The sequence below is a fragment of the Haemorhous mexicanus genome, chromosome 6, assembly GCF_027477595.1.
Source record: "Haemorhous mexicanus isolate bHaeMex1 chromosome 6, bHaeMex1.pri, whole genome shotgun sequence".
NCBI lineage: Eukaryota > Metazoa > Chordata > Aves > Passeriformes > Fringillidae > Haemorhous > Haemorhous mexicanus.
The window spans coordinates 12,126,232-12,147,618 of record NC_082346.1 but is presented as its reverse complement, the minus strand read 5'-3'; the positions used below and the strand labels follow the sequence as shown (position 1 = coordinate 12,147,618).

General features: G+C 54.3%; 2 protein-coding genes across 5 annotated transcripts; both read right to left on the bottom strand.

Annotated features, from left to right (window-relative positions):
• Positions 1–1,323: 1,323 nt before the first annotated feature.
• On the bottom strand, positions 1,324–7,660 carry CNTF (ciliary neurotrophic factor). Of its 3 annotated transcripts, none has more exons than XR_009486826.1 (4): positions 7,520–7,660; positions 4,593–4,883; positions 2,273–4,341; positions 1,324–2,195 (listed from the first exon to the last, which is right to left on the bottom strand). XR_009486826.1 is itself a non-coding variant. In XM_059848706.1 (3 exons), the coding sequence occupies exons 2-3, from the start codon at positions 4,704–4,706 to the stop codon at positions 3,856–3,858; spliced, it is 600 nt and encodes a 199-aa protein (XP_059704689.1). In that variant the 5' UTR covers positions 4,707–4,883; positions 7,520–7,660; the 3' UTR covers positions 1,324–3,855. The 3 variants fall into 3 exon arrangements, 1 of the variants encoding a protein (XP_059704689.1); XR_009486827.1 differs by having other exon boundaries at positions 1,324–2,190; XM_059848706.1 differs by having other exon boundaries at positions 1,324–4,341.
• On the bottom strand, positions 5,711–20,397 carry ZFP91 (ZFP91 zinc finger protein, atypical E3 ubiquitin ligase). 2 transcript variants are annotated; one of them, XM_059848704.1, is made up of 11 exons: positions 20,036–20,397; positions 19,337–19,362; positions 13,768–13,986; positions 13,529–13,565; positions 12,989–13,078; positions 12,529–12,651; positions 10,951–11,001; positions 10,331–10,409; positions 9,940–10,054; positions 9,346–9,445; positions 5,711–9,020 (listed from the first exon to the last, which is right to left on the bottom strand). In XM_059848704.1, the coding sequence occupies exons 1-11, from the start codon at positions 20,380–20,382 to the stop codon at positions 8,510–8,512; spliced, it is 1,698 nt and encodes a 565-aa protein (XP_059704687.1). In that variant the 5' UTR covers positions 20,383–20,397; the 3' UTR covers positions 5,711–8,509. The 2 variants fall into 2 exon arrangements, with proteins under 2 accessions (XP_059704687.1, XP_059704688.1); XM_059848705.1 differs by lacking the exons at positions 19,337–19,362; positions 20,036–20,397 and adding an exon at positions 17,250–17,382.
• Positions 20,398–21,387: the final 990 nt, after the last annotated feature.

The following is a 21,387-nucleotide window of genomic DNA, read 5'->3' as shown; positions in this document are numbered from 1 at the left end:
GTCCCCATCCTTGTGGGGACCCCCCAGTCGCTGCCTGCCAGCAAGAGTCTCAGGGTGCTGGTGGGTCACAGAAATTGCTCCATGTGCTGTGTCATAGAAATGCGGTCCAAGAGCTTCTTCAGGAAGTGGCCCCCTGAGCTGCTCTTGCCTGTGACCCGTGACACACAAAATTGTTTCAAAGCCCAAAACTGCCTCGTGTCTGAGGAGCACGTGGGCTGTAATCCCAGCTCCTGCACCCCAGCTCTCCCGGCTGCCTGGCTGCCCCTGCTGTGACGTGCGCACCCCTGTGCAACCCTCAGACTGGAGCAGCCAGTGCTGGCCCTTCCCTGCACAGGCCAGAAAAACATTCCTGAGCTTGTTCTTCCACGGAGCCCCATAAGCAGCTTCCCAGAACAGCCCTGAATGGCAGGATATTGATGACAGACTGGTCTCACCTCTTTTTGTGTTCCTGTGCTCAGACACACCTAACACTCATTTCCTTGTATATGAAACACCTGGACTTTCCTGATTCGGGAGAAATGTGCAAATTGCTCCTGTGCCCTAGGTTTGGCAGTGCAGGAAATCCCCCAGTCCATGGTCCACCTCAGCTTGGAGGCAACTCATCCCCAGGCAGGTGGTAAAGCTCCTCTCCGGACAAACCTGTTTTCCAGGCACTGCCCATCCTGCTGAGTGCCTGCCAGTGGTGCTTGTGGTGAGAAACCATTAGACAAGATCCAAAAGAGAGGAAAAAACAAAGGGAAGAAAAAGGGGAACAGGTGGGGACTGACTGCGGTGATGCCAGCTGGCAGGCACTGTGGTGAGAGAGGATGAGGTGAACCACAAAAGTTCTCATTTTTCCAGCTCACACTTGGATATACACATGGGGCTACACCTGAGGCACATTTTCCTGCAAGAAGGGAGGTCTCCTGGCCCTTCCCAGGAAAGCAGTCACAGAGAGCCACTCCTCTGGGTTTTCACCTGTTCCTTTGAGGCAGACAAGTGCAGCCAAGGCTACGACGGGGGAAATCCGGGGAAATCCTTTCCACTGACTCAGACAGGAGGAAAAGGCTTTCCTGCTATTAAAAAAGGAAAGTGTTGGTGAATATCCACCCACCTCAGCTCCAGCTCAGGATCAAGAAGTCAGAAGCCAGCACTGCAACACTGATGTGGGACCGTGGGTGAAGCAGTGGGACCAGCACAGTGGAATCCCACCGGCCTCTGGGCAAGGAGCAAATCCATTCTCACCCAGCACCAAGGGCTGAGGTCAGGGAGCGGCTGAGGTCATGGAGCAGCCTCGGCCAGCTCAAAACCTTTCCAACCCCACAAAGCATGCCCAGCCACACGTTAAGCCCTAAAAACATTTATTATTTTGAAATTAAACACGTCCATGGGTTGCTTTTGGTGGCTCCATCCCTGCTGCAATTTAGGAGTGCACCTCTCCCTCCCTCCCACCCCACCCCAGTTCCCTGTTCCCACCAGCACTACAAATCCCTTTTCTCTTCCCAAAGCACAAAGCTGGATGGTTTTGGTGGGTTCTCAGCTTGCAGGAGGCCATTGCAGGGGTCCTCAGCAGCATTAAGCACACGGGTACAAATGTCCTCCCCTCAAACTCCTACTTTCTGATTCTAAAACAAACAGCTTCATTTGCCTTCAGCCACTCGGATCAACTTCACTTCAATCCATGGCAGAGCAAATCCAAGGGCCTCCTGGCACCATGGGAGCTCAGCTGTCGGGCGCCCTTGTCCTCGCCAAATCACTTCACTGGTGATTCCCTCAGGGCTGCAGCTGAAAAATAGCATTAAATCCCAGCCAGCTCAGACGTCACCGCCTCTGCACGGCATGGTGGGGGCTGGCTGGCAGGGCAAGGCCGGGAGCTGGAGCCTCTTGCTCAGCCAAAGCGTGGAGGTTTGGATTAATGGATTGCTTTTTCCCATTGTGTCTGGATAGGGTGGCCATTCCTGAGCATGGTGGCTGCTCCACAAATGCAGGTGCACCCAGCTGGCAAGCTAACAGGGAAGGAATAAGGAAGGTTGCAAAAGCCCAGGGAAATCCCTGGGGCAACACCATTGTCCACCTTGGTCTCCATTGCTGCTTTCACCCTGGAGTGCAAGTGCAGCCTGGAGCTGAGCTCTCTGCCAGCAGCTGATGTGGGAGGATCGGGTTGCAGCCTTGGCCGGCTCCCTGGGATCTGAAGGTCACCTCCTACCCGGCCTGTGCTGCCAGAGAAAAGAGGTCTGTTCCCACCTGGTCGGGTGGTGAGGTTCAAGGACACACTCCAGACGTCCCTACCCACCCCCAAGAAGGTGAGGAGGGTGTGAGCATCCGGCCACTGCTGAGCTGGAGGGTGCAAGGGGAGAAGAGCAAGGTGGCTTCAAGCACACAGCAGCAGGCAAGAAAAATACTTGTCAGAAAGGAGACTTGCTTTGACTAATCCTGAAAAAAATAAAGGCCATAAATTGTTATTCCCCAGTGCAGGGAAGCATAAAGATTGAAATAATCCAGTCTGAGCTGTAGGCAGCTGAGGGCAGGCAGTAAGTGGAAATGAAGAAGGTGCAGGTTCTTCCTCTCAGGCACCACTGATAAAAAAACCCACATCAAACCACGCTTGCCCCAACCCTGCGGCCCTGTGGGGTCGGTGGGGTGGGCAGGATGCCACTGGGGGCTCAGCCTCGGGCTGCTCTTTGTCACCCAGAGGTGCCGTGCCTGTGCAGACGCTGCTGGTGCTGGGGCAGGCGCTGTGCCCGGTGCTGTCCCAACCTGCCACCACAAAGCCGCTTTGTGCAGAGCCGGCCGGGCACGTCCCCAGCCTCCTCCTGGCTCTGTGGCCCTGGTCTCCCCCCATGCTGCTGTCCTCTCACAGGCCAGGGAAGAAGGCAGGGCCACACCAGGACAGTGACCCACCATCTCCTTCATCCCCAGCTCCTTCATCTCCCCCATGACCTCCCAGTGGGTCACATCCCCCCAAACCTCTCACCCCTCTGGGATGGACCCTTCCCTGGAGTGGGAACTGGGCAGCCCAGCCTCCTGGTGAGCTGCCCCACCTCCCCCAAGAAGTACATCACCCTGGTAGATCTCCCAGCCCTTTTATTCACACGGCAGCCATCACATCCAGTCGGCAGGAGAACTGTGACCCAGGAAGCTGTGAAACATCTCAGCACTCCACAGGATGAACAATGTGGTTGGGGCTGTTAGATTTGCCCATGCCATTCCCAGTCCTAAAATAAGCCCTGCAGGCACTAACCCCCTTGCAGAAGGGCTTCCCAATCATAGCTAAAAGATCCACTTTCAGTTAAAAGATCCTCTCTATTATCATGTCGAAGCAATTAAGAATTCCCCCTCCTGATTGCTTCCCCCCTCCTCAAAAAGCCCCCAAGCAGTTAGAGCAGAAATCCAATGAGCAGCCAACCAAGCTGGGCAGAAGGAGCGTCCACGTGCAGGCGGCAAAGCCTTGTGCCTTGCAGCTGGGGGGCAGGTCCCAAGACTCCTTTCACCCGGTGATGCTTTTCTGTCCCTTAGCTCCTGCCCTGCATCCACAAGAGCCCCAAGGCAGCATCTGCCTGCCATAGGCAGTGTCCAAATTCCAAAGAGAAGGGCATTGCTAATGCCTCTAGGCCCTGGGGTGAGCAGCAAAGCTGCTTCCTGGGGCATAATTCAACTGCCCAGTAGGAAGAGCCCAAGGACCCCTGAGGATCCCTGCTCCCTCCAGGGTAGACTGCAGCCTGTGCCTCAGTTTCCCCAAAGGGAGCAGCATTAAAAGCATGGGGATTAATGGCATGGTCCCTCCCCTCCACGTCCCCTCCTTCTCTCTCAGCTGCCCTCTGAGAGGTGGGCAAGGAGCCCCAGGGGCACCCAAGACTCCCCACCCTGTGCTTGCCTTCAGGGGCTCTCGGGCAGGCCAGGGGCTGTGCCGGTGGCCGAGCTGGGCTTGGCGAGCTGCCGCAGGTCCCGCACGGACCTGACGGCCCACTGGGCCAGCTCCCGCAGCACGCCGAGGCCCCGCAGCTTCCGCTCGAAGAGGCTGAGGCGCGGCGGGGGCGGCGGCCCGTCCTCCTCCTCGTCCCCCTCCTCGCCGGGGATCCCGCGGCTCTCCAGCCGCAGCAGCTCCTCGAGGTGGTAGGCAAAGGCCGAGACCTGGAGCAGGACAGCCGCCAGCGCCCGGCCCAGGCCCGCGTCGGCCTCACCCAGCTGCTCCCGCTGCTCCTCCAGCATCTGGGCCAGCAGGGCGCGGAAGGCCCGGTAGGCCGCCAGGTTCTCCAGCAGCCGCTGGGTGCCCGTCTGCTCGTCCCAGCGCTCCACCGCCGCCAGCGGCACCCCCTCCACTGCTGCCACACTGGCCGAGGCATCCAAGCCCTGCTGCTCCACCTGCAGGGTGAGACCCGCCGGGGATCAGCGGAGGCAGGACACACGTGGGGGGATCCCCAGCCCTGAGCCCTGCGGGTGTCGGGGCAGCGCAAGCTGCCCCAGTCTCGCCCAGGTGTGAGCAGGCCCGGATCCGGCAGGACTCCATGCCCCATCCCTGCCGTGGGTCAGGGTACTCGCACCCCAGCACAGCTGCCCAGATCCCAGCGGTGCTCCCAGCCCCGCGGCAGCCAGAAGGAGCAGGGCAAACTCACGTAGGCGTCCAGGAGGTCGACGACATCCGCGCGCATCTTGCCGGCCAGGCGGATGCCGCGGCTGCAGAGGTCGCGGCGGCGGAGGGCAGCGGAGGGGCTCTCTGCGGCCGCCATGGTCCGGGCAGCTGTCACTGCCACCAGGCTCCGGGCGCAGCAGCCGCCTGGCCCGGCGAGGACAATCCCTTGCTGAGCTGGTGCATTCCAGCCGGGAGCTCCGCTCACACGTCCGCTGGCCTGGTTCTCCCCCTCTTCCGTGCCTGGGGCCTGGCACGACGCTGCAAATTCCCGCCTCTGGGATCAACAGCGACAGATTATTTCCCTAATTCCCCCACGCATCGCTACTCCCAGTGCCTTGCCCAGAACTGTCTGGCGCAGCAGCAACAGCCTCCCAGCCCCGTCTGACCCACTCCTCCCTCCCAGCCACACAGTGAGATTAGAAGCACGCTAAGCCCTCGGCTCATTCCAGAGCGCGGGAATCCACTGCCGGGAAGAGGTGAGCAAAGCCCGGACATTGCTCAACACCTCAGCCCGGCAGCCGGCTGGAGCCTGAACAGGGCCAAGCAATGCTTGAGGGCAGCCCCCAGGCTGGAGATCCCGCAGCAGCCCCAAGCCAAACTGCAACCCAAACCCTGGCAGAAGGATCTGTGCCAGATGCTTCTAACCCTGCTTCCCCAGAGGGGTCCTGCCCTAAAGAGGGGGTGCAGATAAGGAAAGATATCCCAACCACCCCAGAACAACACCAGCCACCCCACAGCTGAGCTGCACACACCAAGACAAAAACAGCCCTTCGGGTTGGGTTGGTTTTTCCTCAGTATGTTTATTTTGGTTATGCATTACCCAGATCAAGAGTGAGAAAAACCCCAGGAATTGAAAAGCAGCTTCCCATGAAATACCACAGTGTGCCTGGCTAGGGGTCCCAGGGCTGGGGGGTCCCCATATGCCCAGCAGCCTCCTTGCCACCCTGTGGCTACTGCAGAAGCTGCTGAGCTTGGGGAACCCCTGCCACAGCAGCCCCCAGCCCAGTGGCCCAGGGTCCCTCAAGTGCTGCCCATGCCAAAGGGCCTCGTGCCCCCTCCAATCCCTCCCCAGGAGGAGAAAAAAAAATAAATACAGGGGAAAAAAATACAAAAAAGTTTATTGCAAACTACTACAATAATTTATTGAAGCAAACTGCATGCGAGTGAAGGAGAGACATCAAGGGGAGGAAGAGCTGCAGGAGGGCTGTGTCAGTTTTAGGGCTTCAGAGGGGCATGGGAAGGGAGCTACACATCTCTCCTGCATCAGGGGCGAGCAGGCTGTGGTTAGAGGACAGACAGGCACCTGGCCACGGCCAGAAAAAGAAAAGGGAGAGCTACAAGAGGTGTCATGGAAGGACAAGGCAGGGAGAGGCAGGGATCAGAGGTGTCCAGGCTGGGAAGCAAAAGAAATGTTTGATTTTGCATCCCAGAAGTGCAGCCAGGGGCAAACCCTGCTCCACTGGGGTGGACGTGGGACGAGGCAGCCTCCCCCAGCCTGTAGCCAAGTGCTGGGTCACCAGAGGTGGGCAAGCCCTTGGCCCAAAGGCCTTTTAGTGCCATTCCTCGACCAACAAACCCCCGAGCTCTCCTTTAGTGTTCTGTGCAAGGCTCTGTCCCCCCTGCACCTCCCACAGGCACAGGGGCCAGCAGAGACACAGCTCCAGCAGCACCATGTCAGAAGGACAAAGCCAACCTGCCCCAAGGGCCATCAAGTGCCCCTAGAGTGCTGCCCCTCTCTAGCCTGCAAGGAGAGGGGATCAGCTGCCACCCAGAAAGTTTCCTGCTGGAAACCACAGTAAAGCAATCCAAGCAAGACACTGGATCATCTCAACTGAAGGAACTGGTTCAGTTTAACACCATTCTACCACGGACCTGCCACCAGGTGTGCTGAGCCCTCACGTGAGCCAAGCTGCTGCCACAGCATGACCATGGGATGCCCACGCCCAGGGCAAAGGACACCCAACTGCTCAGCCTCCATCCGCCCCAACACCAGGAAGTGCTTCGACTTGCTCTGACAAAGGTATCAGTGTAAGGGGGAGGAGGAAGGGTGGGAGGGGGCAAACCAGGACAAACAGCCTGAGAAAAGCCAGCATGTTTGGGCCACAGCTGGATTTCCAGGCGTCACAGGGGACAGAGTGGGTGTTCAGAGTCAATTTCCTGTTAATCCAATTAAATTCCACGTTTTATTGCCATTTTCCAGACCCCCAGGTACCCGATTTCAACAAGCTGCTGTGTGCTACAGACCAACTCAGCTGATCTTGTGCTCAGACAAGATACTTCAGCTCTGCGCCCAACCCCAGAAACCCAACCAAAAAACAAGCAAATAAACAAAAAACAGGTTATTCTTCACCTCTTCCAAAGCCGCTACGAATTCAAGGCCACTGAATCTCCACACAAACTTTCAGAGAAGAGCAAAAAAAATCCAAGTCTCCATAGCAGACACATCTTATCCTATGTAAACTTTTCCAAGGGCTCAAAGCTGCCCTAACTACACCAGCAGGCAACACCTGACCCGCCACGTTTCAGGGAAAGCTGGGGTGTCTGTGCAGAAAAGAGAAGCTTTCAGAACACAGCTACACAATCCCCCCTCAAAATGAGGGCAGGGAGAAAAGCTGACAGCCCCGTAGTCCCACATCAATCTATTGCCTTGGATAAACAAGCCTGAGAAAACCATATCCAGTCCCTGCTAACTGTGTCATTGTCTAGACCTGGAAAAGAGAGGCAGAGTTGGATGAGGAGCACCACATCCCCCAGCAGCAAGTAGCTCACGGCTGTCCCAAGAGTCACAAGTCACAGGAACAAGTTCCTGGCTAACAATGTCCTTCCCCAAAAGGCTGGAGGCAAAACAGGCATTTAATGCAAGGAGCTCACCCGGAGCTGGGAGGGAGGGACAGCCAGCCCATCACTCACCTCATCCTCCTGCTAACACGTTGCTGCAGAGACTCCCACTGCACACAGGCTCTTCTCCAGGGGCTCTCCCTCTACTCTGCAAAAGCTGCAAGACACATCTGACTCCAGAGCGCTGCCTTCACCTCAGCTCTCCCAGCTGCTGGCACAATGGCACTGGAGCTCCCTGCACTGGAGCCTACTGGGAAACAGCCTGAACCCCTTCCACCCCCGCCCCTAAGAACAGAACTAAAAAATACCGACCCTTTTTCAAACAATAAATAAGGAATCTTGTTACCACAACACAAAAACGAAGCATGTTCAAAGTGCAAATTACTGTCGTCAAACTGGGATGCTCCTCCTTGCCTCTCCCACGCAGGGCTCCTGTAGCCCCCGGGCCTCTCCAAGCAAACATGATCTACGAGCCAGGGCGTTCCCTCCCTCCACTTCCTGCCAGGGCTGGAGCAGGGGAGCGTGGTGGGAGCGGGATGTGCACTGCTGCTTCACAGCTCACCCTGCCGAGGGGCTAAAGTGCCAAACTCCCAGCCCCGGCCAGGAAGGAGGAGACTGCAAGGACCAGAGTGCAGTGGTGCATAGAAGTAGGGACCAGGGGCAGAGGGAGTCCTAAGGAACTTCTCCAGAGCACGTCCAACGCTTTTTAGTTTGCCAGTGGGGCCACGCCAAGGAGCCAGAAAGGCAACTGCTTTGGGGTAGAGCGAGGGGTTTCGGCAGTGCCCCCTCCCTTGGAGAAATCCGCCGCTCAATCCAACTTGCTCTGGCAATGGCAGCACGTGCCCCTTTCCACAAAGGGGCCGTGGGAGAGAGAAGTGGTTGGGAGAAAGAGGATGTGCTGTGATCCGCGCTGGAGGGGAGCAGACCCTTCGGTTATTTACTAGTATTGTAAGTTTTGTTTAACTTTCCTCTCTTTCAGTAAGTGCCTCCTCCTTTTTTTTTTTCCTTTTCCTTTTAAATACAGAGTCCCAACTGTCCCAGCACCCAGATGTTCCCCTGCCACTAGGGTCCAGTGGAGTCTGAATCTTCAATGAGCACCTCGGTGCTGGCTCCCAGCATCTCTGTGTTCATGACCAGCCCCTCTGGGTTCGCGCTGCTGCCGCTGCCCACAAAGAGCTTGCCGTCAGCCACCAGGCTCACTCGCTCTGCCCCGCCACAGTAGGGCTTTGGCATCCCCTCCGGGCTCAGCAGCAGGCAATCTGCTGGGGGAGCACTGCCCAGGGGGTCAGGGAGCAGCGGGAGGCCCTGGCCATCTGTGGGCGGCACAATGGCCTCGGGATTAGTGCCCAGGATATCGGTGCTGGTGATCAGGGCACCCGCGTTGGCAGCCAGTGCTTCAGCAATGAGCACTTCGGGGTGACTCTTGGCTTTGTGGGCCACGACGCTGTCCTTCTTCTCAAATTTCTTGCCACAAATATTGCAGGAGAACTGGTAGAAGGAGTCTGCATCGTGCTTCTTCATGTGCCAGTTGAGGGAAGCCTTCTGCCGGCAGGTGAATCCGCAGATCTCACACCTGGGAGGGGACAACGAGGAGGTCACAACAAAGGGACATCCACACACACCCATAAGGACAATAGTAGCAAGGTGGCAGCTCTCAGGAGAACAGCAGGGGCTCCCTAATGTCACTGCAGCTCCAGCTCTGATTTTATTTACTGAGGGCTAACGTTCCCCAGATCCATACCAAGAGACACGGCCCCGAGGAGCAGGTGACACCATGTGTGTTCAAAGAGAGCTGGGACACCAGGAACAGGCTCCAGCCTGACTTCAGAGCTGCTCTGAAATGGGTGTTTTGGGGGTCCCTCAGAGCAGGAGGGTGAGGCAGAGGCAGAGGTACTCACTGCAAGGGCTTCTCGCCCGTGTGGATCATCCGGTGCACTGCCAAGTTGTGGGAGCTCTTGAAGGCCCGGGCACAGTACTCGCAGATGTAATCCCTTTGATCTGAAAGACAACACAAGTTGCAGCACTGCTCTCCCACAGACCTGCCCCCTTTCCCAACTCTCAGGTGGTGCAGGTAAAGCTGCCCAAGAAGGAGCAGAACTACAAGTTCTGGGAGGAGGAGGTGTCCCACAACGCACCACAGCCACTGATCTGGAGAGGCGAGGCACGATTAAGACTCTCCTAACAGCTAATTATCCACTCTGACCAAAACTGAAAGACTGGCAAATTGGGATAAATCAGACTTTATCTGTAGAGGTTTATTCCTCTACAGAGCCCCTGAGTGATGCCTGCCAGAAGGAGAATTAAAACCTCTATAGTCTATTTCTTTCCTTTGCTTAAAAGATGATAATCCAGAAGACAGTAATACCCTGCTGCTGCAAATCTATGCCACCTGACTTGGCTTCTCTGCAGAAGTCCCAGAGGCTTTTCCATTTTCCCTCTATCTGTTTACTGACCTGAAGAGGAGTTTGCATCTATTTCCCACCCCCCTGTACCTGTGTGATGTTTGGCATGCCGCAGGAGCTGCTTCTGGAGCCTGAAGAGCCGACCACAGGAGGGATGAGGACACACGTATTTTTTCTTCAGTAAGTGCTGATATTTTATGTGATGCTGGAAAGAAAGAGTGGATGTTTGGAGACTGTTCATGGCTGAGTGAACAGCTGGGGCTCACTCAAGTTTACATCTCCACTGGAAAATAAAACACACATGGACAACCAGCAACTTGACAGACATTCACACACACGGCTATAACTGGCCACAATGAAGCCTTCCAAAATGACAGTATCAGGAAGGGGTGTGAGTGCCAGTGGAGGCTTGGCTGCCTGTTCCAAGCATCCCTTCCCTGCCCTCCCACGTGCCACAGAGGAAGGGAAGAGCCCCACCAACCTGCAGGTACCGCGGGTGAGCCAGGACCGTGCCGCAGCCTTCCATCTCACAGCGGACATACTGGATCGGAGGCTTCTTCCTGGGAAATCAGCAAGGAGAGGGGCAGAGTGCTTGGCTACTTCTATGATCAGGTGATTCCATAGATAAAGATTCTAGATATATTCTATTTAGAATCACAATTCTCTGTGTCTGTGAGGGGCTGATGCGTCTCATGCCACAAATAACAAGTGCAAGCACAGCAAAGCACCACTGCTCCAAAACCCCTGCCTGGGCTGTGACACAGCTGCTGTCCAAGAGCCACCTCTTCTCCTGCCACTACTTGCAGGCTCTCCCTAGAGCTGGGAAAACCTCAGGAGACACAGAAATCCCAAAGCAATTCCTTACTGCTGGGCAATGCCATGGGAGGGATCAACTGAGAAATGGGCAGGGGGCGAGTTCCCTTGGAAGAAATTAAACCAACACCTACAGGGGAAGGAGAAGAGGGAAGACAAGGCATGCTGCTGGTTTTGGTTTTTATTCCCTTTACAGCAGAGAGATGGCTTTGGGACAATCCTTGTCTGCACGCAGGACACAAGGGAAGCAAGTCTGCAGAACAGAACTGGGCTGAGAGGATCACTTACCTTCTCTTGGGCAGCCTTGGGCTCTTGTCATCCTTTCTCCTCCTTCCCCTCCTGTAACAGGGATACAGAAACAGAACTGAGAGAAGCTTCTTTACATTAGCAGTGCACAGAGACTTTGAAGTATATGCTGTATTGCCTCATTAACTGCATGGTCTGGAAAAAAACCTGAGTGCAAGTTGGAGACAGATTCAAAAGATGGAGAATTCCAGAGAAATAAATGCTTCACATGGTTTGCTCTCTCAATGCTTCCCATTTCCTACTGCATTTTTCATAAACATGTAATTCTGCCAACACGCTCTAGAACCAACAGTGCACCCTGTTTCCTCTGCTCTGCTGGGGAACATTCCACACCATGGGAAAACATCCATCTGCCTGATCAGGAAGAACGGGATTAATGATCCAGCAGCTATTTTGCAGGGCTCTGAATTAGCCACAGCAGCTTCTGTACCTGTCAAAACAAAAATCTAGGCTCTGTCTGAGCAGACCTGTGCTCACATGTAAACTGCAGCCTCCCAAACCACAGCTCTGCCCAGCTCTGCCTGCCTGATCCCATTGCTGCAGAGACACTTGGAGCAGATTGATGGAAGTATTTTCTAGACTCTACTGAGACATCTGTATTGATGGCAAGCCAGGAACATGCTGAACACACACTCAGCATTCAAGCCAAGCCCTCAGAAGACACAGGTTTTATTACACACAAAAAGTAGTGTCTGATTCAAACAACAAAACCTCAAGCCTCAGAAAGCAGTCTCCAACAGACAAAAATATTCTCAAAATATCAGCCTCCTCACTCCTCTCCACTGTGAATCAGCAGCAGCTCAGAAACAGCAAGAGAAATTACACCACCAGTGTGCAGCAGGTCAGCAGAGGGAGCCCGGGCTGTTCCAACCACTCAGAGAGGAGCTGAGGTACAAAACCAGCTCCTTTTACTTTTTTTCCCCTCACATTATCCCAAAGAATGGCTTTGACACAGTCACATAAACCCATCTCTCTCTGCACCAGGAGGAATGCTTCAGCCACGAGTTCCAGGGACAGCACACACCAGAAGGTGTCGGGCCACTGGCGACTGACTGGGTGGCAAAAGTTTATTGTTTTACTTCTCGAAAGCAAGGGGAAAACAGCTGATTTTCCTGAGCTCTGGTGAAGTCCTAACTGTACAAAAAGGACACTTACCACACACACAAGGTATTCCAGTGACAAGACATCCCAGTGTCTGCCCCCAGCACATAGCAGGAATGCTGCCCTCTCCCACTGGCTTTCGGGATCCACTTCAGGCATCACAACAAACCCATTGTAAGGACACCCTGAAGAATTTCCCACTGTGTGGTCACACCCAGGGAGGCTGACTAACCACAGGATAATGAAAAACCCCTCCACTTAAGCTAAACTCTGATTTTTTTTGTGGCTGAAGACAGGCAAGACGTGAGGGCACAGGATAAACAGTGCTGCCCCATCAGCTGTCAGGCCCAGAGGAGGAGGTGGGGGATGGGGGGAACCAACAACAATTAAACACTGTTGTACACCAGCAAGAATGCAAAACACACAGCACACACTGGCATAACTGCAGAGTTTACTTACTTCCTTGGTGGTTCTTCATCCTCCTGAAACTCATTCTCTTCTTTCACTTCCACTTTAATCTCTTTCTGCCTTTCTTTTTCCTCCTTCCCCTTGCTAGCTTTTCTCCTTTGCTTTGGTGCTTCCCTACAAAGACACAAATACAACACGTTACTCCAATACTCTTCCCACTGCCTGCTTTTTACAGAGATTTAAACAAAAATTGGACCCAAGTTCAGGTCTATTCTTCAAGTCCCTCTTTCAAGCAGAAGTAAGAACCAGGCATAGGGAAGCATCCAGCAGCCAGCAAGGCTCTAAAAGATTCAGTCCCTGAGAGAAGCACAGTTCTGGCCAATGCAGGCAATGCTTAGAACCATTCTACCAGATCAACTAGCACAGGTGCTTTGGGACATTTAAGCTAATTCAGGTAACATGCCCATATTTTTTTGGTCTAAACCCCCAGTAAGTACATAATCCAATATACTTCTCTAGGTGGGGCTTGTAGGTCTCATCTCTGGGATCATCTTTGAAGGGAACTTCTTCCTCACTGATGAGCATCTCCTCATCATCATCACTGTTGGGAGAAAAGGAGAAGAGAGGACTTTGGCAGCAACAGCTTGACCACTACTGCAAGAATATCTGTGCACCTTTCCCCAGCATGGGAAGGACACTATTACACTGCACTTCCTCATCCAGGCATGACTGGGGAAAGGTAACAGCTTGCCCTGACCAAGGAGCAGAGTGACAACCAGAACAGGCCAGGCAGAGCTGTGTCCTCTCCTGAACCCACCCACCCACAGCAACAAAGCTACCAGGTGGAATGCCCAGATCAAATCTTACTATCCATTTCTCCACAGTATCTCCTGACATCTGTGCACACTGGAACTGCAAAGGTGAGGGGCCAAAGGAGACAGAGCTACTGTCAGCCTCATGGATCATTTCACACTAACATTTATTTTCAAGTGACTCAGGCCCACCTTGAGACACCAAATAGGAAGAAACACCACAAAATAACATGTCCTACCTGACTCCATCTGGAGACTGATGCTCGTCTGTGACCACTGAAAGGAAAAGTCACCATTAGGTTTCAAAGTGTGTTCGCTGCAGTGAGCTCATCTGTCTCACGGTACCTCCGTCGACATTCAGAGCCGGGAGTGCTGGTGGCAGAAGGCACCCGTGACAAGCAGCACCACGCCAGCACAGCCACACGCCCAGAGTGACACCCAGAGCCCTGACTGTCCCCAGGCCTTCCGTGGCACGTACCGTACTCCAGCTGGTCGGCGTTGGGCTCTGACTTGCAGATGAGCTGCAGGGAGCCAGCCTTGGATCTGGAGGCGCGGGAGTTCTCGGGGTCGCGCTGGCGGGCGGCCGCCGTCCGGCTGCTGCGCCAGCTCCGGCTGGGCCGGGCCGTGCCCACGGGAGAGCCATGGCTGAGCGCGCCGGACACTTCCTCCTCCTCCTCCTCCTTCTCTTCTTTGGGAGCTGAAACAGCCGATGCAGTCTCTTTCATCAGAGTACAAAATGCATAAACCCTCTCTTTAAATCACAGCAGCCCCTGCTGATGCCTAGAAAGGCTGATCTGGAACAGAGCCTAGACAGAGCTAAATGGATAAAATTGGTATTTATTGAAAGGCCTCAAAAGGGTACACCTTGGGCAGCACAAGAGCCTGGCCAGGGCTACACCCAGGATGAACCCAAGACAGTTCCTGGTCATGAGTTTTTTACACTTTTCTAAGTTTGGGTTCATCTACACATTGGGTTCAATTGTCCAGTTATAGCTCCAGGTCATGAAGTCTCAACCCCATGGCTTGCCCCCTTCTCTTCACCACCGTTTATGCTTTTTGGGTAATGGTTGTCCTTGATTCTCTAGCTGGGAAGGGATTGTCTTTTCAAACCACCCTGTGAAAAGAACTTACTAACACCTAATATGAAGTTTCAGAGTTACATACCAGGTAGCAGAGAATCTGAAAAATATAAAAGCTAAAACCCAAGGTGTCACTGCCTGCTGTGGGAACCTACTCAGCCTTCTATACTGAGCCAGGACACTCCCCAGGCCCTCACCTCAGGAGACCTTCCCTTAAAACTCTCCTCACATTCCCTCTAAGGAAAGACACTAATATTTAAAAGCAGCTTGTATTTCCCTTCAATAAAGGCTTCTAAGACAATGATTTGCTGGCTCTAAGCACAATAAGAGACACTCATAAAGCTCAGCAAGTGCTTTATGAAAGGCCAGCTTCAAAGTTGGGCCATGTGAAAAGTCATGTTTAGAGAATCCCCCAAACATATACTTCATTGGAATTGTACACCTGGCAATGTCCCTGAGGGATCTGAGCTGGATGTTTCTGGTGCTGTGCTAGAGCAAAAAGCATCACAAATGCTGTTAGCCTGAGGCCTCCACACTTATTTACAGCTTGTACAGGTGGTTTCCTTTTGGCTCATGGCTGGTCTCCAAACATGCTTTGGCAAGATAACAGAACTGGCTGAAATGTCTTGAGAGCAATTTAATCCCTTAAAAACTAAAATTCCTGAGTACAGTTCATTTGATCTCACTTTTTGGCGCTTGCTGTGACACTGGGCCTTCATGAACTCAATGCCCTTTGAAATGTTACAGCTGATCACAGAATGCTTTGGGCTGGAAGGGACCTTAAATCTCAGCTCATTCCAACCTCTGCCATGGGCAGCAACAACTTCCCCTAGCTCAGGCTGCTCCAAGCCCTGTCCAACCTGACCTTGGATACTTCCAGGGATGAGCAATCCACAACCTCTCTGATTCCTCCCAGCCTGCAATCTATAGTTTTGCATCAAGCCTTCTGAACCAAATGATCCTTTTTCTCCTAGCATGTAGTTTGCTTTGCATTACTCACTGTCTGATCCTTGATTAACAGGGTGGGAATAAGCAACATTTGGCTGGAAAAGCCTGGAATCCCGGATGTGAGACATCACACTGTGTTGTAAACCATCAAGCTGCTGTCTAGCATATATAAACCTCACCATCAGAGCATGAACTGCACCCTCCTGGCTTTCTTTAGCAGATCTCAAGGTGACTGCTGCGTGTTCTCAGTCCTCATGGTGAACATCTCATTTTTGAAAGCTAAATCAAACCCAAAGACACTTGAAACCATCCTCTATAAATCCCCCCCCTCAACCACTACCGTGTTGCCAGGGATAGCACACACTGCTGCCCTTGGAAGATCAGGCATTCAGCTGATAATACTTATCATTTTAAAAATCAGGCTTGCAGAGCTGAAGCAGACCTGCCTCAGAACACACCTGGACAGAGCATGCCCCTCACCCAGCAGCTCTGATTCCCTCCTCTCAAGTGAAAGTCTTGCATAAGCCTTTTCCCAGGACTTCTCCATCTACTTCCTTTGCTTCAGCTGTCCAACAGATTCATGGCATGTTTACATGCTGAGATACCCAGGTACCTCCCAAACCCCTCCTTAGGAGATGTATCAATTATTTACCAAGCCACAGAGATCACAGACATACAGAGTTATGAGCTGAAAAAGCTTGTAATTCTAGACCCTCCCAACAGGGTCCCTGGTCCCTATCCAAGAGTCAGGGCTGCACCAGGAAACTTCTGTCTGTCAAGTGTTCAGCTGCAGGAACAGCTGGAATCAGCCATCACCAAAACCCTTGCCCAAAATATGGGAAGTTCTAGATTTGGAATAACTTTTTGTCTCTCTTTCCTTCATCAAAAATCGATTAAAAACCGTGAGTGAATGCCAGTCCCTGGGAGAAAGGACAAGAAAAGGAAACCTGGAAGGACACTCACACTGAAGTTGTGGCTTTGTTTAGACAACCAAAAGACACGACTCTGGGCACTGCTCTGCTTTTCAACAGAGCTGAACTTTGATTTATAAGGCATTTCGAAGCTTCTTACTGACCCTGCAGACAATTTCAGAAAATACATGTGTGCAATTAGGTGAAAAGAAAAACTATTAATTGCCAAGTTAAAAAGCTGCTATAAAAATAAATGCACCACATCAAATGCACACCACCTCTGAGATTTAAGGAAGCAACCACACAGTGGGTAAGGCACCAAACACCTGGCTTCATAATGGCATGGACAAAAATGAAACTCAGGAAAAATGTCCAAGTGCAAAGCTCCATTCAAAGGGCTCTTCCCCACCAGAGCACTGTGGAACTGTACAGATGGGATACAGGAAAATCCTTGGAGGGTTTGGGCAGTCTGAGCTATTTAAATTCAGTGCATTTTTACAAGGTTTGGTTTTAAATAATGACATTACTTTCTCCAAACACCGACAAAGCCTTAAGGGAAAGCAATGCTCCCAAAAGGAGCATGAAGCATTAAGAAGGTATAATGTGAGTCCTCTCTGTACAAACCCATTTGCCACTTCCTGAGTCTCAAAGTTTTCCATCTTTTTTAAAATTTGCCAAACCTAACTGTTTTCTTAGCAAAACCCCTGGATTTGAGAACAGGCTTCCAGGGAGGTGACTCTCCCAACTAAAATGAAAATTATTCCCACAAGGCTACAGAGCGCTGTGGGAAGGCAGACATGAATTCTGCTACACAGCGACTGTAGCTACACAAATTCATTTGTAAGCTGAGATTAAACATTCTACTTATGCATCCAATATTCCTGCAGGCACACGTTGGGAAATCCTTCAACTGCATGACTAAGCAGGCAACAGGGAATAGCCAGAGAGCACAGGCTGACACTGCAGCTGCCCCCGTGGTGACAGTAACACTTGGGCCGTGACACAACACAACACACACACACCTTCGGCTCTCATCTCCCTCTCAACTCCCCGTCAGACCTGCACAGCCAGAACTGTCAAGGGGAAGCAGGAAAAGCCTGATCCCATGGCTTTGTACCATGGCTGTCCCAGGGAATATTCCAAACTGGATTTAGCAGTTGACAGTAAAGGCTAATACTGCAATGCAAAAAAGAAAAAAAAAAAGAAAAAAAAATCAATTCTGTATTAGGGAACACAAGCACAGAATTCCAAACCTTCACCAGAACCACTCAGAACCTTATCCCCACTCCATGCAGGGTGAAAGGACAAATGAGATTATGCCTTCCAGGCTCACAGGGGGCTCCTGGCTACCAAAAACTCTGTGGTGCAAGGAAAGCTGCTGCTTGCTTACACTGGTCTGGCTCCTTCAAAAACCTCTGCTAAAGCCCAACAGGAGGAGGAGGGAGAAGCCCCTCCTGCTCCTGCACAACCTGTCCAAGGAAGGAAGGAAGAAGACACTCCTCAGCCCGTTTCCAGGTCCTCTCCAAGGAGCACAAGGTGCACAAGGGCTCCATCCAGCGTGCAGCCAAGACACAGGAGTGCAGCTTCCTCACTTCTGTGCTCCTGTAGACTAAAAAACAAACCAGAAACAAACAACCCCCACCCCCCATGGCATATATTTCCTCTGGCACAGAAGTCAGCACTTCCCGGTGCCAATTTCCACACAACTATTCCTACCATCATTTTGGCTGCAAATCTAATTGGGAAAAAATGAGCCCCAGAAGTTTAACAAACACTTTTTCCACTCTCACCTTGAAGCACAGCTGAAACTCTCAGAGGCCGAGGCAAAGGCTAAAATGGCTCGAGTGCAGAGAGCCCCCAAACCCAGGAATTTCAGTCTGACAACTTTCACTCCCTGGGGTAAAAATGGGAATATTCTGCCTATTTTCTACTACTGCCAATAAATATTTCTCCTTAAACCAAAACCCAAGCAAGTCTTAACTCTATACACATACGAAACCAAACTTTTTTAGACATTTTAGCAACTGTGCTTTGACATAAAAGCCTAAAGCTCTGACCTTATGCTGCCCACCCTGTACACAGTGAGGGGTAAATACACACAAGCAAGATCTGGACTCAACACACAGTGGTTAATTCTGCTTCAGTCTGTAAAAACACACCTTGCCAGCTGGAACTGTGATGGATTTCCATACCCAAACGGAATAAAGACTTGTAGGAGGAAAGCTAAAGAGTTACCAAAACACGAGAATAACAGCAGCCTCCGAGACAGAGCTGCTGGCAAACAAACCCGGACAGCTCCAGCAGAAAGGGGAATTCATCGGCACAGGTGTGTGACCTCCTTTCCTCAGGGCTTCATTCTGCCACAATTCTCTGGTGCCAGATCAAAAAACAACACTACACAAAGCCCTCGACTTGGATCTGTTTCAGAAGTCATCACCAGGTAAGGAGCAAAGCCCTCTAGCGCCTTTTTTTTTTTTTTTTTTTTTTTTTTTTTTTTAACAAGAATTGTTAAATAGGTGCACAAAGTTCACAGTGTGCACTGGAAAACAAAAGTTCTGCTCCAGGTTGCAGATGTCCACAGCTGGGGCTTTTGTGTTCAGACCCTACTCCTGCCCCCAGTTCTAAATAATTTTCTCTTTGACCCCTGAAGACATCAGCATAAAAACTCCACAATCCACTAAAGCTAGAAAAGAAAAAGGGTGAATATCTGACGACTCTGATTTCCACACAACTTTCCCAGGTCTCTTGAGTATCTACTCCTATATTTCTAAGCACAGAACAGAAGTGAAGCCAGGATTTGCCGACTACTTGTGCTGTGCAACAAGAGGTGTCAAACCATGGAGCAGCTCAGCCTCATGCTCCAACAGCCATGGAAAGCCCGAGTGCTTTTTGGGACAGTGAGATTTTGAATGTTGGGCATGTGCCAACAGCAGCAGCAGCTTATCACAGTTCCACAGTCTTGAGAGAGACTCAGAAAGAACTACACATCACCCAGCACTAAAACATTCTTTGAAAGGAAGATCCAAAAAAGAGGATTGGGCTAACCCATGGGACAACCCAGACTTTCTAGAAGGAACACAACACCAGGAGTGAATAATTCAACTCTTACCTTTACCAGCAACTTTATCTGTGGACCTGAAAAAAACACAAAAGCAAGTGTGAGAGCCAGACTCGATGGGATGGGGGCAGCAACAAGGAACTGAATGATGTGGAGATGAGCCCCAATTCCTCAAAGTCGCGGTGCCTCTCTATCAGGTCATTGTTTTCAACCCCTCATGGTAAGGTGGCTTGTTTCAGCCGCAGGAAGCTGAGGGGAACTACAGGAATACCCAGCAGCAAAGGCCCAGCCATGCCCAGGACAGTTATGAGTGATCCAGGGGAATTCTGTGCTTAGGACAGGGGAGAGCAACTGCACTTTCGAAGGCTCCGGTGTCCCGCTCAGGACCGGAGGTGCAGCGAATGCAGCATCGCCTCCCGGGAAGGTAGATCCCACCGCCTCGCTCACCTAGACCTTTGGCAGACGGGGCCAGACCGCGCTGGCGCCGCGGAACACCGGGAGAGCTGCGGCTGCCCGAGGGCGCTGCGCAGCCGGCGATTCCCGGGACACGGCCCTTCCTGGGAAGGGACCGGCGGGGCCGGCTCAGCCCGGCCGGAACAAAGGGGCGGCGGCGCGGGACACCCCGCGGCCGGAGGCGGCCCCAGGCCCTGGGCCCGTTCGCGCGGGTCGGGCAGAGGCCGCCCGCATCCCCCCACTCGCGGCCGCGACCCCCGGAAGGCGCGGGCGGAGCCCGGCGCTTCAGGGACTCACCCGGCCCGGGGGGCCTTCCTGGCCGCGGGCGGCGTCTCGGTGGCGGGCTGCTCGGCGGCGGGCCGCGCCCCGGGGCTGCTCCGCCGGCGTCGGGGATACTCGGCCTTACGGCGGCGGGACGCGGCGGCAGCGGCTGCAGCTCCCCCCGCGGCCGAAGCGGCGCGGCCGCGCTCCCGGCCGCCCCTCAGCACCCGGCTGCCGCCGGACTCCTCCCCCTGATCGGCGGCGGGCGGCGGCGGCGGACGACGGCGGCCCGAAGCCGGCGGTCTGTCTGCGGTGGGCGGCGGTCCCGGAGCGGGCGGCGGCTCGGCGGCGGCGCCCCCCGGCTGCTCGGTGCCCGCCGGCATCGGGGCGGCGGCAGCAGCGGCGGGGCCGGGACGGCCGCGCTCCACCCTCGGCCGGGCACGCCCGCCCCCGCCGCCCACGGCCAATCAGCGCCCGCCGCCCGCCTTCACGCGCGGCCCCTGCGCCCCGCCCCCTGCCCGCGACCACCAATCCGCGGGCGGGACTCGGGGGACGGCCCTGCCCCCCAGGCCCGAGTGCCCCCGCCCGCCGCGCTCACGCCTTTCCCCGCCGCTCGCGCGCCGCCTGGCCAATGGGCGGCCCGGCCGGGGCGGAGCCCGCCCCCCCACCGCCGAGCGGCCAATCAGCGCGTTGCTCCAGCGCGCGCCCCGGACTCGCACCGCCTCTCGCGCAGGCGCTGCCACGGCCGCTGCGCTCGCGCTCCCGCTCCCCCCCCGGCCGGCCCCGCTCGGCGCCCACTCGAGCGCGGCCCCCGCGGCCGCCGCCCCGCAGGCCCCTCCGCCCGGACCGCCCGTCCGTCGCGCGGCCGCCGCCCAGGCCCCGGCTCCGCAGGGCTCCCTACCGCCGCCGCTGCCTGCGCCCCTCCGCCTGCCCCCGGGCCCCTTTGCCCCTCGGGCGAGGCCTGGCAGGGGAAGCTGTTCGCCGCCTCGCCCCACGCGGCTGCTCCGTGCCGCGGGGCTGCGGCGCCGCCCGTAGTACCCGCGGAGCCTGGCGGCCGGGCCGCTTTTTGCTACCGCTTCTCCTTTAAGAAAAAAAAAACGCCCCGTCGGGCGGCGGGTGAAAGTCGGTGACAAAATGGTGGCCGGCGCAAGGGGGGCGGGGCACACAGCCCGGGCCCCGCCCGCTTCCGTTCCCGGCCGCGCATGCGCGGTGCCTGTCGGGAGTTGTAGTTCCACCGGAGCTGAGGCAGCGCTCGCGGCCGTGTCCCTGCCGCGAACGGCCTCTGGGCAGGAACACCGAGAGGGGCTGTGCGGGGGGTGGCACCCGTCCCCGTGGTCTCCAAGGCCCGAGTCCCTCTCCAAAACAACCCCAGCAGCACCTGATTGTCC